The sequence below is a fragment of the Cherax quadricarinatus genome, chromosome 28, assembly GCF_038502225.1.
Source record: "Cherax quadricarinatus isolate ZL_2023a chromosome 28, ASM3850222v1, whole genome shotgun sequence".
In the NCBI taxonomy this organism is placed as follows: Eukaryota; Metazoa; Arthropoda; class Malacostraca; order Decapoda; family Parastacidae; genus Cherax; species Cherax quadricarinatus.
In genome coordinates, this window is record NC_091319.1 from 8,211,831 (window position 1) to 8,230,265 (window position 18,435).

At 37.5% G+C, this 18,435-nt stretch overlaps 1 protein-coding gene across 1 annotated transcript in view; it reads right to left on the reverse strand.

Moving 5' to 3' along the window:
* Positions 1-2,036: 2,036 nt before the first annotated feature.
* LOC128693267 (glyoxylate/hydroxypyruvate reductase A) overlaps positions 2,037-18,435 on the reverse strand; it is a 29,188-nt gene continuing 12,789 nt past the window's right edge. Inside the window, exons 7-9 of the mRNA XM_053782837.2 lie at positions 15,620-15,733; positions 8,882-9,038; positions 2,037-7,183 (exon numbers count right to left, since the gene is read on the reverse strand). Of these exons, the coding sequence (XP_053638812.1) occupies positions 7,052-7,183; positions 8,882-9,038; positions 15,620-15,733 (403 nt within the window). The 3' untranslated portion in view covers positions 2,037-7,051. The remainder of the gene's footprint in view (positions 7,184-8,881; positions 9,039-15,619; positions 15,734-18,435) is intronic.

Consider the following 18,435-nt stretch of genomic DNA (forward strand, 5'->3'; position numbering starts at 1 on the left):
ACCAATTACTGGGAGCGCTTGAGGTTCCTAAACCTGTATTCCCTGGAACGCAGGAGGGAGAGATACATGATTATATACACCTGGAAAATCCTAGAGGGACTAGTACCGAACTTGCACACGAAAATCACTCACTACGAAAGCAAAAGACTTGGCAGACGATGCACCACCCCCCAATGAAAAGCAGGGGTGTCACTAGCACGTTAAGAGACCATACAATAAGTGTCAGGGGCCCGAGACTGTTCAACTGCCTCCCAGCATACATAAGGGGGATTACCAACAGACCCCTGGCAGTCTTCAAGCTGGCACTGGACAAGCACCTAAAGTCAGTTCCTGATCAGCCGGGCTGTGGCTCGTACGTTGGTTTGCGTGCAGCCAGCAGCAACAGTCTGGTTGATCAGGCTCTGATCCACCAGGAGGCCTGGTCACAGACCGGGCCGCGGGGGCGTTGACCCCCGGAACTCTCTCCAGATTGTGTTAGAAGAGAGAGAGAGAGAAAGAAAGACATTTCCAACTGTATATAGTGTACATAGTTGTAAATAATTCTGCTCTTGGTGAAGGAAAATATATTTTAAAGTCATTCAGCTGTGTTTGTTCTGCTCTTTGCTCCCCTTTACACCCAGGATAAGAGGCCTTATTGTGCCTGGGTTGTAGTATATGAGCTGTTATTTACCTCATCTCATGTTAAAACCTTTTTTTTCATCGTTATGAGACAAGCAAATAGGAAACAGAATGAAGTTGGAGCCATATGCGGGGACAGCGATTTCATTTGGTCAGCTGACTAAATTCAGTGATGTACGAGCATGTTCCAGACTTGACTCATTCTTGAAATAAGTAATCTTAGAGAAAGTTGATGTTCTTGAAGGGCACATTTCCATAACTGGATAATAATAATAATAATAATAATAATAATAATAATAATAATAATAATAATAATAATAATAATAATCTTTATTTCTACATGATACAACCTATACAGACCATAGCTGACATCAGTGACATACTACTGTATAGAAAATCCTGTTATGCAGAGCATATCGGGCAAATTAGTCAATTTTTTCCCCAGGATGCGACCCACACCAGTTGACTAACACCCAGGTACCTATTTTACTGCTAAGTGAACATGGACAGCAGGTGTCTTAAGGAAACATGTCCTAATGTTTCCACCCGTACCGGGGATCAAACCACGGACCTCAGTGTAAGACGAGTATCGAAAATATCAATCATACTAGTAAAACTCAAAATATCTTTTGATTTATACAATATTAAGTACTAATATTAGCCAGCACCTGCAGTGAGGAACTTTTTAATCCAGTCCGAGTCCAAAGACAAAACACAAAAGACATTTATCGGTAAGATAATTTACAATTAAAATACAGTTTAAAAAACTTTGTTAATTTGATTCCTGGGATGGCATTGTTGAAGGAAAGCCTGTTGAAAGTGAGTGAGTGAGTGAGTGAGAGACAGACAGAGAGACAGAATGAGAATATGAAATGTCGAGTCTCTTTATTATGTGCTGAATAGCCCATACGGGTTTAGCACTTCAAATAATACTAATACTATTATTATTATTGTATTAACACCCTTCTAGGGAGGTTTCTTGATGCAGGTGAGGGGCTCTTAATCTAGGGAATTGGATCTGTGTTCCAGTTCCCTGAATTGAGCCTAAATACCTTTCATCTTCCCATTTTCTACAGGCACTGTATAATCAGTACAGGTTTAGTGCTCCTCATGATAATAAGAACAATGAGAAGAAAGGGAAAAAATAAGAAGAGGATAAAAATTGAACTTCTGGCAAATATAATTGAGCAGACTGCCAATAGTGTCATGAAGGTTACCCACAATACAGGCAGCAGCGGCTTTGGAAATGTGAAGCTGATTGGATGAGGTGTTCTCAAGTCATAAATCCGTTTATTTAGGTACGGATACGTGTAAGTACAATTACCATACACAGTGTAAATTAACTAGGATAAAACTGCCTCAAAAAAGAAGTCAGACAGTGACTTATTTCCTTTGGAGGATAGAAAAAAAATCAGGCATCTACTGAGCGGTAAGTAAATTTATTTACATAGTTTTAACAAAATTTTGGGATGATTACAGTTTTATGTGGTAATGTATGTGTAAATTACCCTTCCCCCCCCCCCCCAAAAAAAAAAGTAACATCTGTATTGGGGTCCCTTTGGGGATACCAAATCCCTAGTTATTGAATATTTTAAATACGTATTGTCTAAGTATACTTATTTTTCATGTACCTTGCTAGGATTTCATCTGCCCATATATATCGAGTCATTCTCACTGAATCAATTTTACTGTGATTTTCTTGGGTGATTTTAATTGATGTTAAGCATTATTATATAATTATCATAATCATAACTAAGCACTAAACCCACAAGGATTATGCAGCACTGCAATGTTAAGCATTAAACCCATGTGGGTTATTCATCACAAAATTTTACGGTGAATATCATAAATGTCTTATATACATACATGTATATATGTATCTGATATATATATATATATATATATATATATATATATATATATATATATATATATATATATATATATATATATACATACATACATGTAAAATACTGTCTCATCACATTGTGTAATAATGCAGTGTAACTAGGTAAGACAGAATGTACGATTGCGGATGAGCAAGGAGGTTTCAGAGTGGGTAGGGGATGTGTAGATCAAGTGTTTACATTGAAGCATATATGTGAACAGTATTTAGATAAAGATAGGGAAGTTTTTATTGCTTTTATGGATTTAGAAAAGGCATATGATAGAGTGGATAGAGGAGCAATGTGGCAGATGTTGCAAGTATATGGAATAGGTGGTAAGTTATTAAATGCTGTAAAGAGTTTTTATGAGGATAGTGAGGCTCAGGTTAGGGTGTGTAGAAGAGAGGGAGACTACTTCCCGGTAAAAGTAGGTCTTAGACAGGGATGTGTAATGTCACCATGGTTGTTTAATATATTTATAGATGGGGTTGTAAAGGAAGTAAATGCTAGGGTGTTTGGGAGAGGGGTGGGATTAAATTATGGGGAATCAAATTCAAAATGGGAATTGACACAGTTACTTTTTGCTGATGATACTGTGCTTATGGGAGATTCTAAAGAAAAATTGCAAAGGTTAGTGGATGAGTTTGGGAATGTGTGTAAAGGTAGAAAGTTGAAAGTGAACATAGAAAAGAGTAAGGTGATGAGGGTGTCAAATGATTTAGATAAAGAAAAATTGGATATCAAATTGGGGAGGAGGAGTATGGAAGAAGTGAATGTTTTCAGATACTTGGGAGTTGACATGTCGGCGGATGGATTTATGAAGGATGAGGTTAATCATAGAATTGATGAGGGAAAAAAGGTGAGTGGTGCGTTGAGGTATATGTGGAGTCAAAAAACGTTATCTATGGAGGCAAAGAAGGGAATGTATGAAAGTATAGTGGTACCAACACTCTTATATGGGTGTGAAGCTTGGGTGGTAAATGCAGCAGCGAGGAGACGGTTGGAGGCAGTGGAGATGTCCTGTTTAAGGGCAATGTGTGGTGTAAATATTATGCAGAAAATTCGGAGTGTGGAAATTAGGAAAAGGTGTGGAGTTAATAAAAGTATTAGTCAGAGGGCAGAAGAGGGGTTGTTGAGGTGGTTTGGTCATTTAGAGAGAATGGATCAAAGTAGAATGACATGGAAAGCATATAAATCTATAGGGGAAGGAAGGCGGGGTAGGGGTCGTCCTCGAAAGGGTTGGAGAGAGGGGGTAAAGGAGGTTTTGTAGGCAAGGGGCTTGGACTTCCAGCAAGCGTGCGTGAGCGTGTTAGATAGGAGTGAATGGAGACGAATGGTACTTGGGACCTGACGATCTGTTGGAGTGTGAGCAGGGTAATATTTAGTGAAGGGATTCAGGGAAACCGGTTATTTTCATATAGTCGGACTTGAGTCCTGGAAATGGGAAGTACAATGCCTGCACTTTAAAGGAGGGGTTTGGGATATTGGCAGTTTGGAGGGATATGTTGTGTATCTTTATATGTGTATGCTTCTAGACTGTTGTATTCTGAGCACCTCTGCAAAAACAGTGATAATGTGCGAGTGTGGTGAAAGTGTTGAATGATGATGAAAGTATTTTCTTTTTGGGGATTTTCTTTCTTTTTTTGGGTCACCCTGCCTCGGTGGGAGACGGCCGACTTGTTTAAAAAAAAAAAAAAAAAAAAACTAGTTTCACTCATTGTAATTTTTATTAGAATTTTATTTTGAATTAATAGAATAATCTTAATATGTACTGTATTATTATTATTAAATATAAACTCAGCAATGAACCACCAAGGTCATTCAGCACTGTTAATATATTGTAATATAATTCAGGTGTTATGATTTTATCTGCTTCATATACATGTGTGGCAGTTTCAGTTCACTCTACTCTGGTATCTCTCTTTTTAAAATAAACTTGGATATCTGCCTTTCAATTTTTTTCTGTGGTGTTCCTTCACTTGCAGTTGATTACCGTTCTATTCATTGGGGAGCATTGAATGGGAGGCAATATGGTTCAAGTCAAGGAAAGGAAGGATAGGTCCCATTCCTAATATTAAGAGCCCTTCACTAGCATCAAGGCACCTCCTTTATTTTAAAGTGCTAAACCATAAGGGTCATACAGCACCTGGAAAATAGGAGGTAATTAGATCCAAGAAAGGGAAAAGTAGGTCCAGTTCCTTGAACCAAGAGTCCTTCACAAGGATAAAAGCTCCCACTTTCCCTCCTTTCCTTGAAGGGACTGTCAGTTAACCATCAGGTATATGATGATAATTATTATTATATATTTTGAGGGAAGCGCTAAACCTACAGTGGTCGTACAGAGTGTGAGGGCTGAGAGGCAATCAGGTTCAGTCCCAAGAAATTGAACATTTTCTGAGTTTCTTGTACATTGTTTACCTGGAGTTTACCTGGAGAGAGTTCCAGGGGTCAACGCCCCCGCGGCCTGGTCTGTGACCAGGCCTCCTGGTGGATCAGAGCCTGATCAACCAGGCTGTTACTGCTGGCTGCACGCAAACCAACGTACGAGCCACAGCCCGGCTGGTCAGGAACCGACTTTAGGCGCTTGTCCAGTGCCAGCTTGAAGACTGCCAGGGGTCGTTGGTAATCCCCCTTATGTATGCTGGGAGGCAGTTGAACAGTCTCGGGCCCCTGACACTTATTGTATGGTCTCTTAACGTGCTAGTGACACCCCTGCTTTTCATTGGGGGGATGTTGCATCGTCTGCCAAGTCTTTTGCTTTCGTAGTGAGTGATTTTCGTGTGCAAGTTCAGTACTAGTCCCTCTAGGATTTTCCAGGTGTATATAATCATGTATCTCTCCCGCCTGCATTCCAGGGAATACAGGTTTAGGAACCTCAAGCGCTCCCAGTAATTGAGGTGTTTTATCTCCATTTTTTGGTATAAATACAACGGTTGCTTCCCAGCATATTGGGGGTAGTGAAGCCTAGTTGCCAAAGTAAAATTTCTGTCTATTAACAGATGGAGGATTGAGCTTTCACCAATTCTGCTGAAAGATACACAGCAAAGATAGCCCACCGAGTTCCACATCTTGTATGCCCATACATATACAGTGGACCCCCAGTTAACGATATTTTTTCATTCCAGAAGTATGTTCAGGTGCCAGTACTGACCGAATTTGTTCCCATAAGGAATATTGTGAAGTAGATTAGTCCATTTCAGACCCCCAAACATACACGTACAAACGCACTTACATAAATACACTTACATAATTGGTCGCATTGGGAGGTGATCGTTAAGCGGGGGTCCACTGTACTATACAGTTTGGGTGAGGAATAAACAGGTAATATAGCCATAGTTTTTTGTGCAACAAGTTGCACTTTGACAGCAAAGAGAATGTCCCTTCACTGAGCGCTGAGGCCATGGCAGCACATATCTGCTAAAATATTATACAGCAAAACTCAGTTTAAGTAACTAATAGGGAGGAGGGGTATACTGTACATCAATGCCAATTCTCCAGTGAATCTGAATCATGAGTTTTCATGATTGCAACAATATTGAACAATTCTAGATTGCTTTAAATCAATTTATGCAGTGAACCACATCAATAACAAACAGTTCTGTGTTTATCATATTTTATCTGTGGTTTCTGTACATTGTCTGACAACAGTTTTTGTCTTTTAAATTTGAAATCTATTAATTGAAGTTTGTTAAACTAATGTTCATTAAATTAAGGTACTGTACATCCTACATTTATTTTTATTTTATTATTATTTTTTATTAACACATCAGCCTTCTCCCACCAAGGTAGGGTGGCCCAAAAAAGAAACACTTTCATCATCATTCACTCCATTACTGTCTTGCCAGAGGTGCGCTTACACTACAGTTATACAACTGCAACATTAACACCCCTCCTTCAGAGTGCAGACACTGTACTTCCCATCTTCAGGACTGAAATCCAGCCTGCCGGTTTCCCTGACTCCATACATGTTACCTTACTGAACACTCCAACAGCACTCCTACATGTCCCATTTAATTACCAAAAAACAATTAAAACATACTTCTTATCAACTGATAAACTCAGAGGAAACACACAAATAAAATGTACAATAAGAATTTAAGATTATATGTACTCTTCACTTCATACTAGCTATTCTTTCTCTGTTGTCTCTTCTTAGTTGATGTATTAATTGCCTGGCTGCCACTTATTGACTGTGGTGACAAATCTATGTCATCAGTCTAAACTGATTGTCCAATGATAAAATATTCTAGCTTCAACAACGAAACCTCTCCTGAGGAAAAATAGACACAAATGCTTTCCTTTTCCACAGCCATGTGATGAGGCCTTGTATCCTCACTCAGGATTCTAACTTGGTTTTTACAGCTGTGAGACAAATGGCATGCTAACCATATGTTAACTTCATTACATTACATGTGCATGAAACATTGAAGTATCCTGCACTTTTTCAATACGTTTCATTAAAACTACTAAAAAAAAGCGTATTTAAGTATGTATTACAGAGCTAAAAAAATTATCATTTCAAGATTGTAAATGTGTTTAATCCTCAACTAATAGCCTCTGTCCCAATTAATTATATTCTCAACAACAAGTCCCTTAGTGTAACGTCTGAAGTTAGCAATAAAAGCGTCAGCAACATCCACTGCACGACTAACACCTGCTGCATGCGGAGTTATCATCACCTGCAAGAAAGACAAAATCCAAGTAAAGATTAATCAAAAATTCTCTTGCCATTTGTTGCACACACCAATATTTACACTGAAATATTAAATAGCTAATGCCTATACCTAATGGAATTTTACTTGAAAATAGAATCTATTAGAAGAATCATTAACTGTGAGAGAAATGTGATACTGTAGCTCAATTAAATTGTACTCAAAGTTAAGTTAGATTAAATTTGAATAATTAAAGAAACTGACATATAAAACTGTACATTCCAAAAACTTATTGTTTGACTAGCACTTTCCAATATTTGTAATAACAAATATGATCCAAGGAACACTGACAAACAATACAGTACCTAATACCCCATTTTTTAACATAACAGCTGTTTCCCCCAAGGAAGCATATTAAACATCACTCATTCAATAGCTCTCTTGCTGAAAGTGTACAGACATCACAATTCAAGCGACCCTTTGAACCAGAACATCCCCATCCCTCCTTCCAAGAGCAGGCACCTTATCTATCATTGCCATGAAAAAAATCCTGTATATACAGCTTTCATAGATGGTTATGAAAGTTGTTTGAGTTAAATGTGCCGTAAAAGGTGCCTCAGACAGGAAAGAAACAGACAAGAGAAAACAACCTTGCATCATGCTAAAACTGTCTCATTTTATGTTTTTAAGTGCATATTCTTAAGTAGCATCAAAAGTAGTTCAAATTGGGGTAATGTTTATTTATTTTTCATAATTTATGTTTTTTTCCAAATTCTTTGTTATTTCTCATAATTTTTAGTCATTTCTCATTATTTTTGATAACTTTCAGTTATTTTTAGGTATTTTTCATGATTTTTAGTTATTTTCCATAACGAATAGTCTTAATGAAAATATTAGCTTCCTCCATTAGGAATTATCTGGAAATTAAGGCCTTGTATGATGCTTAAATTATCTCATTTTATATTTCTAAGTGAATATTCTGACTCAGCATAGAAAATAGTATGCCTGGTGTGATTTTAATGAATCTCGAAAAGCAATAAAACTTTTTCTCTCAGAATGGAAAACGGTCATGATGACACTGTTTATTGGATCAATTTATCCAATTTATCAATTTACAAGACAAATGTGCCATAAAAGGCTTTCCTCCCTCAAACAGGGAAGAAACAGATGAGAGAAAACAGCCTTGTATCATGCTAAAACTGTCTCTTTTGAGTTATTTTTCATATTTTTATGTATTTTTCATGATTTCTAGTTATTTTCTGTAATGAATAGTCTCAAATGCTAAATGAGTAGAACTTATGTTAGAAGTATAAATAGGAATAGAATGAGAAGACGGTTTAAAAAATCACAGAAGCATATACAAAAAACATGGAGTTAGGTAAGGCATAAACTAAATATTGAACATTATTAACTATTTTTATTTTTATTATTATTATCATTTTTATTGTTCCTCCTCCTTTCTTTCAACAAACCGGACACATCCCGCCAAAACAGGGTGGCCCAAAAAGAAAAACAAAAGTTTCTCTTATTAACTTAAGTAATGTATACAGGATAAGGGGTTACTAGCCTTTTATTATTATTTTTATTATTATCTCTGCTGCCACAGCTATTATTTTCACAGAAAATCACTAAACCCATGTGGATCATTCAGCGCTGATTAAAAAATCTAAGCTTGGAGAAAATTTCAAGACACATTCTGTGTTACAAATAATTTACATAGCTGACCTTAGGATGTTTCCAAAGTAGGCTATCTGTTGGTAATGGTTCCTTTAGAAACACATCCAGTATTGCTGCTGAGATCCAGTCACAATCAAGAGCTTTCACAATGTCAGTCTCACTGATGATATCTCCCCGGCCAATGTTGATGAAGACTGCATTCTTCCTGTAGAGTATATTTGAGTATATATAAGTATAACAGCTTTTTTTAATGCTATCTCCCCGAACAATGTTGACGAATACAGTAAATTCCCACTTACAATGTAAATGAATTCCTGAAAATTATTTGCAAGTCATCTGTTTGGAACCTGGAACCCGTTTTCCCATAGACACCCATGTTATAATCAGAGATGCATTCCCAAACCATAATATTCAGTATTTAAGTTTTTTAACTCTAAATATTCACCTAATATTCTACATTCAGTACAGTTCCTTTTCAATTGCAAATATCAATAGTATTAAACATCATTTAATTAACATACATTAATTAAACAGAAAAGAGCTACACTACAGCATATGGTTCAGATGTGTATAGGCAGGTACCAGCTGGACTGTCTCCCTCTCTCTCATTCTCACTCTCTTATTCACTCCCACCCTCTCTTAAATCATATTCAATTCTTTATATATGCTCATCATTCCCTTACTGTTATGATGAGGATATTATGTACTGCCTGGGTATATTGTAAGGATAACTGTGCAAGGTAAAGAGTGGCATGAGAGAGCAGAGCTACTGCTGTCTCACACCTCACAAACTCACACGTCCACCACAATCATCAACTTTTCACATACAGGAGGGCCCCACTTTACAGCATTTCGCTAATACAGCAGTTTTCGATTATACTCATTTTTCATTTATTCAGGCTTCCTACAAAAAATATATTCACCATTCACTATGAGTTAAGGATGAAAATATTTTAAGGTGAGTACGTAATCCTAGGTAGTAGGTTGGTAGACAGCAACCGCCCAGGGAGGTACTGCCGTCTTGCCAAGTGAGTGTAAAACGAAAGTCTGTAATTGTTTTACATGATGGTAGGATTGCTGGCGTCTTTTTTCTGTCTCATAAACATGCAAGATTTCAGGTACATCTTGCTACTACTACTTACACTTAGGTCACACTCACATACATGTACAAGCACATATATATACACCCCTCTGGGTTTTCTTCTACTTTCTTTCTAGTTCTTATTCTTGTTTATTTCCTCTTATCTCCATGGGGAAGTGGAACAGAATTCTTCCTCCATAAGCCATGTGTGTTGTAAGAAGCGACTAAAATGCTGGGAGCAAGGGGCTAGTAACCTCTTCTCCTGTATATATTACTAAATGTAAAAGGAGAAACTTTTGTTTTTCCTTTTGGGCCACCCCGCCTCGGTGGGATACGACCAATGTGTTGAAAGAGAGAGAAGTATGTAATGTGTTCTCCACGGGTAAGTGGAGCAGAATTCCTCCTCCATAAGGTATGCATGTCACAAGAGGCAACTAAAATGCCCTGTATGAAATACAGTGGACCCTCGGGTAGCGGCATTAATCCGTTTCAGAGAGCTTGCCTTTAACCGATTTTGCCATTATCCAAATTCATTTTCCCCATAAGAAATAATGGAAATCCAATTTATCCGTTCCAGACACCCAAAAGTATTAAACAAAATAATTTTTTTTACATGAAATATACATTTCCCTATGCAGAAAACAATGAGACATGCACAATAAACAATACTGAAATGACACTTACCTTTATTAAGAACTTATTGATGAGTGATGAGATGGGAGGAGAGGAGAGGATGGAGGTGTATTATTGTTTGGAAGGGGAATCCCCTTCCATAAGGACTGTTTGGCATTTTCTTCCAAAACAGGCCTGTTTCATCACAATTGAACACTTGGGGTTTTAATTTTTCAGCCTCTATGTACCCCTTAAATTCCTGAACATATTTTTCAGCTGCTTTTTTGTCAGAACTGGCAGTCTCACCATGCCTTATCACACTATGTATGCCACTACAATTCTTAAATCTCTCAAACCAACCCTTGCTGGCCTTAAAGTCACTAACATCAGCACTATTCGGAGGCATTTTCTTAATGAGATCATCATGCAACTGCCTTGCCTTTTCACATATTATTGACTGAGAAACACTATCTCCTGATAATTGTTTCTCGTTGATCCACACCAACAAAAGTCTCTCCACATCTTCGAGTATTTGTGATCTCTGTTTTATAAGCATACTTGCACCTTTCGCAACAACAGCTTCCTTGATTGCATTTTTGTTAGCCAAGATAGTAGTGATGGTTGAATGGGATTTGTTATATAACCTGGCCAACTCGGAGACACACACTCCACTTTCGTATTTTGCGAAAATCTCTTTCTTCAATTCGATAGTATTTCTCGCCCTTTTTACCACAGGGCTGGCAGTAGAAGGTTTCTTTGGGCCCATGGTGGCTTATTTAGCAGTTACAAGCACTAAAAACAATGGAGTAATGCAAAATATATCACATGTACACGTGGAATCGTCCTTCCTGGCTTGTAAACAATGGCACACTAGCTGTACTGGAAAGACCGGGCGGCTCAGGCCGCGCGGACACATTCGGGACAAATGCCCTTAACCAAGTATTTGGGCATTAGCCGAGCCAATATTTTGCCATAAAAATGGGACGCTATCCAATTTTGGTGTTAGCCGATACCGCCGTTACCCAAGGGTCCACTGTACTGTACTAAATTTAAAAAGAGAAATTTTTGTTTTTCTGTTATGGGCCACTCTGCCTTGGTGGGATATGGCTGGTTTGTTGAAAGAAGAAGTAATTGGTGTACTGTATATGCATTTTTTGGGCCTACCTCTATTGCTCACTTAATATATGATAGTGTAAACATGTTATCAAGCTTTTATATGCATTTGAAAGTAAGGAAAAACAAGACTATGATTCACTTTACAGCAATTTTTACTTATAAGCAGGGCCCTGCTGTATGCATAAAAAGACATACAAAACACCTATGCATATGGTAAAAATAAAGCCAAGAAAAATAACATTTATTTATAATTCATCCTTAAGAAAATTTTAAATATTAAATCTATAGTTCTTAACTAGTCTCTATTAAAAAAATGTGATGTCTCCATACATGCATAAAATTATTATAAATAAATAATGACCATAAGTGTACAATATTCTCCATGAGGAAGTGGAGCAGAATTCTTCCTCCATAAGCCATGCGTGTCATATGAGGCGACTAAAATGCCAGGCGAAAGGGGCTAGTAACCCCTTCTCCTGTATATATATTACTAAATGTAAAAGGAGAAACTTTAGTTTTTCCTTTTGGGCCTCCCTGCCTCAGTGGGATAGGGCTGTGTGTTGAAAGAAGAAGAGGTGTATAATATCTATTTTGATGTCAATCTCACTGATGATATGGCCTCAGCCAATAAGGTATACCTATACTGTACTATCAAAATGAAAATCAGAATCAAAATCTTTATTTCTTAGAGACATGCATAGAAGTTACAATTGTGGGTTTACATTTCAGATGATTACAGCTTTCATACAATTATGATATACTAAATAAAAACTTATATAAAAGCATTATCAAAAGAAAGCCACTTATCATACAAATCATTTAAGGATTATGAATCCTACCACTTAATTCTATTACAGTACAGCCTCTCCTCACTTAAAGACAGGGTTCCATTCCTAAGAGTAAGTCAGTAAGCGAATTGGTCATTAAGCGAGGAGCATACTATACTGGTAGTGGGTTTGTGCCAACCATCTTTAGATATTTTTTTAATGTCACTTTTGCACCATTTATAACATTTCTAGTATATTTTTAAATGTTTATACAGTAGTGTACTGTATACTGTAGTAAACAGAATAGAGGTAATCAGCTCTAATATACATTACTTAGGTTTGCATACTGGTTGGAGAGCTGGTCTTAAGTCTGAGTGGTCAGTAAATGAGTACATCCCTAAGTGAGGAGAGGCAGTATTAGAATTGTCTAATAGAGTGAAGTTACAAATATCAAGGAACTACAGGACACCTACTCTGCTTTTATATTTTATATTCCAAACACTTTAGCATTTTAACATCTACTGTATATTCTACAAGTACAGTATTAAGTTACTTCATAGTCTACTATGAAATAACTTAATACTGTATGGATTTTGATACAAGGAACAGATTCTACCCTCCCTCTTCTCGGATTAACCTGATTACCTAGTCCCTATACTACCCCTGTGCTCTTAGCACCTGCCATAAATACAGTGGACCCCCAGTATTCGATATTAATCCGTTCCTGAGAGCTCATCAAATACCGAAATTATCGAAAGGCTAATTAATTTTCCCCATAAGAAATAATGGAAATCAAATTTATCCGTGCAAGACACCCAAAAGTATGAAAAAAAAAATTTACCACATGAAATATTAAGTTTAATGCACACAAACTGAAGAAGACATGCACAGTTTGTAGTACTCTACTATCAATAGAATACATGACACTTACCTTTAATGAAGATCTGGTGATGATTGATGGGATGGGAGGAGGGGAGAGTGTCGAACTTATTGTTTAGAAGGGGAATCTCCTTCTATTAGGACATGAGGTAGCAAGTCCTTTTCTGGGGTTACTTCCCTTTTTCTTTTAATGCCACTAGGACCAGCTTGAGAGTCACTGGACCTCCGTCACACAACAAATCTGTCCACAGAGCTGTGTACCTCCCATTCCTTTATGATTTGTCTAAAATGGGCCACAACATTGTCATTGTAATAGTCACCAGCACGGCTTGCAATAGCTGTGTTATGGTGATTTTCATCCATAAAGGTTTGCAGTTCAACCCACTTTGCACACATTTCCTTAATTTTTGAAGTAGGCACAATGGGTTCCACAACTGGCATAGGCTTCTCAGGGTTAGCCCCAAACCCTTCAAAATCTTTTTTAATTTCCATACTAATTCTCACCCTTTTTACCACAGGGTTGGCACTAGAAGCTTTCTTGGGGCCCAAGGTGACTTATTTTGCAGAAACAAGCACCAAAAACACCGTGATAATATGGAATGTACCGAATGTATCCTTAGATGCGAGCACACTGGCTGGCTTGTAAACACTGGCACGCAAGGGGCAGTTCAGGTCACACATGGACACGTCTCGGACAAATTGCGTGTGGCGGGTTTTTTAACGAGTGGCGAGGCAAAATTTTTGCGTTAAAATGTATCGAATACCGGATTTATCGGATACCGATGCCATCGAATACCGGGGGACCACTGTATAATACTTCTAGTTGGTGTCTAGTTCCTCCACCAGATGAATTTATGGTATACTGGATGTGGATTTAAATTTGTGTAATTTTCCAATTATGCATACAGGTTTGTGATCACATTTTTTTCAGTGAAGAGAGTATATTAAACAAAGTTACTCTGTATAATTTGTTTAGCCCCTTACATGATGTGTAAGGTATGAGTAGAAGGCAATTACTACAGTACAGATGGGCCCTGCTTATACAGCAGGTTAGGTTCCAGAGCACTGCTGTAGAGTGAAAGTCAGCATTAAGTTAAACATAGCCTTCTTTCACTTTCAAATGCATATAAAAACCTGATAACATGTTTGTTTACTTCTTTTTCTTTCAACAAACTGGCCCTATCCCACTGAGGCAGGGTGGCCCAAAAAGAAAAACAAAACTTTCTCTCTTTCTAACTTTAGTAATATGTATACAGGAGAAGGGGTTACTAGCCCCTTGCTCCAAGCATTTCAGTTGCCTCTTATGACACACATGGCTTACAGAGGAAGAATTCTATTCCACTTCCCCATGGAGATAAGAGGTAATAAACAAGAACAAGCACTAGTAAGAAAATAGAAGAAAACCCAGAGGTAGGTGTGTGTGTGTGTGTGTGTGTGTGTGTGTGTGTGTGTGTGTGTGTGTGTGTGTGTGTGTGTGTGTGTGTGTGTGTGTGTGTGTGTGTGTGTGTGTGTGTATATATATAGTATATGCTTGTACATGCATGTGTAGTGTGACCTAAGTGTAAGTAGAAGTAGCAAGATGTATCTGAAATCTTGCATGTTTACGAGACAGAAAAAAACACCAGCAATCCTACCATCATGTAAAACAATTACAGGCTTTTGTTTTACACTCACTTGGTAGGATGGTAGTACTTCTCTGGGTAGTTACCATCTACCAACCTACTACTTAGTCATGTGGCAAATCACTAATAATAATCCTGTGAGAAAAAGCCAAATAAAGAGAACATTATATTGTCATGTAGTTTAGGGTTGTCTGTATTTAACTACTGTATAAATATAAATTATTATTCATTTAACATGAAATAATCAGGTCCTAAACTATGCTAGTTATTAGATGCATAATAGAAACGTTCTGACACAAATATCAAAGTTTTCCTTTTATATAACTCATAGCCAACATAGTTTAGGACTTGATTCCTTACTTATGATACATCTATGACCCATGAATGAGACACATGTTGCACACGTGTCTTATTCATCTATGACTGGTTACAAGAGTTTTTTTACTAGCAGCCCAGCCTGGGCGTGATTTTTCTGTAGACTGCTTTTTCAACTAGACTATTGCCATTGGTGGGCCACTGAACCAATATTCATCACAGCCTGGTTGATCTGGTACTTGGTGGAAGTAGTGATAATACCAAAGATACTAAATAAAAAATCCAGAATTAGAAACTAGATGACAGAGTATACAAAAAAGTTTATGGTAACTTAAACTTTAATGTTGTCTATGGAACAACACTAAGCAGATAAACCTCTGCACAATGCACTTACTTGGCATTTTTTAACGTGTTGCCTCCCAACATTCCTCTGGTCTCAGGAGTCGATGGAATTATATTAACAATGTAATCACACTGTTGTAGAAACGAGTGCAACTCTCCAGTGTGCCTGAAATGCAACAAATACATATTTACATATAGAAATCACATGTGAAGTAAAAAAACTATTTGAAAAACTTTGAAAATTGCATTGTCATGTCTGTACTGAAGTAGTGTGCTTAGTAACATGTTATAAGAACTAGTGTCTTTTTGGTCCCGTATAATTCATGGCCTACTTATGTTCCTGAATAAATGTCTACCACCCTAAGAACTTTGATTTCATTCCCTCCTTAATTGTTATTTGGAATGTTTACAACTTTTTATCCCTGATTATATGACTAAACAATCACTATATGTGGCTACAGGGGTCGAGACTCAGCTCCTGGCCCTGCCTCTTCACTGACTGCTACTGGGTCCTCCCTCTCCCTGCTCCATGAGCTTTGTCATACCTCATCTTAAAACTATGTATGGTTCCTGCCTCCACAATATTGCTTGCCAGACTATTCCACTTCCTAACAACTCTGTGGCTGAAGAAATAATTCCTAACATCCCTATGACTCATCTGAGTCCTCAGCTTCCAATTGTGACCCCTTGTTTCTGTGTCCCATCTCTGGAACATCCTGTCTCTGTCCACCTTGTCTATTCCATGTAGTATTTTGTATGTCATTATCATGTTGCCCCTGACCCTCCTGTGATAGGTTGTCTATGTTCATGTCTTGTTTCCACCATTAACTCCAAAGATGATGGCCATGACTGAAAAAGTATGCTTGCAGCACTACTTAACATATAATATTCTGGCCAGTTCAAAATGTTTTATACTGTTGTGAGACCTATCTCATAAGAGATCCTTCATTTTCCTATTCCATGAAGTAGATTATCTGTTACCTACCTGTCAGTGGTTTTGGGGGTTACCTTCCCATGGCCTGGTCTCAGACCAGGCCTCCTAGATTGGAAAGGAAATATTACAGGATTAAGAACTGTTAAAAAGCACTTAAGACAGTAAAGATATGTGTATACTGAATGTAACTAAAAGTCTGTAAGATTTACCTGCCATCTTACATGTTCATGAGATAGAAAGAATACTGTCAGAGTGCAAAAAAAAATTATCAGGTTTCCATTTCACTCTCATTTGATTATATACACATTACTCTTAACACCCTCCAATTTACTCAAGTAGATCTCCCTTACAACATCAGTCATCCTTTTCTAACATCCAAATGCTAATTATTTCTCTTCAATGCACTCTGAAACCCAATACCTCACATCCTGAAAGAAAGCAAGTTTCAAAATTTGCAAAGCAATGGAGAGAGTAGGTCATTAAATGTTCTTTCCAATATAAAGGTACAAACACAAACATGCATACCACCCTGTATTTGAAAGCTAAAACTAACCTCTGCCCCAAAATCAGAATTTAATTACACAAACATGCACACCACCCTGTATTTTAAAGCTAAAACTAACCTCTGCCCCAAAATCAGAATTTAATTACACTAACAAGCATATATTTCAATTGTATAAGATTATAAGAGGATATGAAATAACTGAGATGGAAGATTTCCTAATGCCATCAACTAAGAGGACAAGAGTGCATAGCTAAATACTAAGAAAAACATCAAAAAGGATACTAGAAAGTTCTTTGCAGACTATTTAATAAAATAATGGAATAAGATACAAGTCTTTATGCAGATGGTGAGCCTCAGGTTAGGGTATGTTGGATAGGGAAAAGGGACTATTTTGCAGTAAAGGTAGGCCTTAGACATAGATGTGTGATATCACTATGATTGTTTAGCCTATTTATATATGGGGATGTTAAAGAAATGAATACTAGGGTATTTGGGAGAGGTTTGGGATTAGAAGATAAGAGATGTTACAAAGTACAAAGTGGAAATTGTCACAGTTACTCTTTTATGAATGACATAGTTCTTTTAGGAAATTCTGAAAAAATCCACAGGTTTGCAGATGAATTTGGGAGGGTATGTAAATGAAGAAAATTAAGAGACCATAGGGAAAAAAGTGATGAGAGCAACCAAAAAAAAAGGCTATGCAATTTTAGATTGGAAATTGGATTAGAGATAAAAACACTGGTAGCAGAGGATTCTTTTAATATGTTTCATCCAAGGCTGGGCTTTATCAAGTAATTGATAGAGCCCAACCTTGGACAAAATGCTGTTTAGTAAAAAGGAGCTGCTGCTACCAGTGTCCTTATCCCCGCTTGTTGGTTTTTTGCCATTGTCTGCCTCAGGGGTGGGCAAACTATGGCTCCCAGGCCGCATGCGGCCCGCCAAAGGTTTTCATATGGTCCGCCAAAGGTTTACATGCAGCCTGCCAAGATCAAGTCATATACTCAAGTATATGCAGCTGAATGAGCAAAACTTTGTTCATTTTCCTCTGCTGAAAACATGAGCTGTTACGCAAGCATTATCAGACAAGTACAAGAGTCAGTCTGAATATGGCCCCTGCACTGAAAAGTTTGCCCACCCCTGGCCTACCTGGATAACAGATTATAGGGAGGAAGCATGGAGGAAGTTAATATTATACTCACATACATGGGGGTAGATATGTTGGCAGATAGGTTTACGAAAGATAAAGTGAACCATAGAATAGTGGGGAAAGGGGGGGTAAGGAATGTGTTGAGGCATCTTACTCTCTGCATTATATTTTTGACTATAGTAATGCCATCACCATAAACAATATTTTAATATTCCATATATTTTTAAGTATTCACTGTGTTGAAAATATATTTTTCCAGTTTTTTATTTTACTATGAGATCC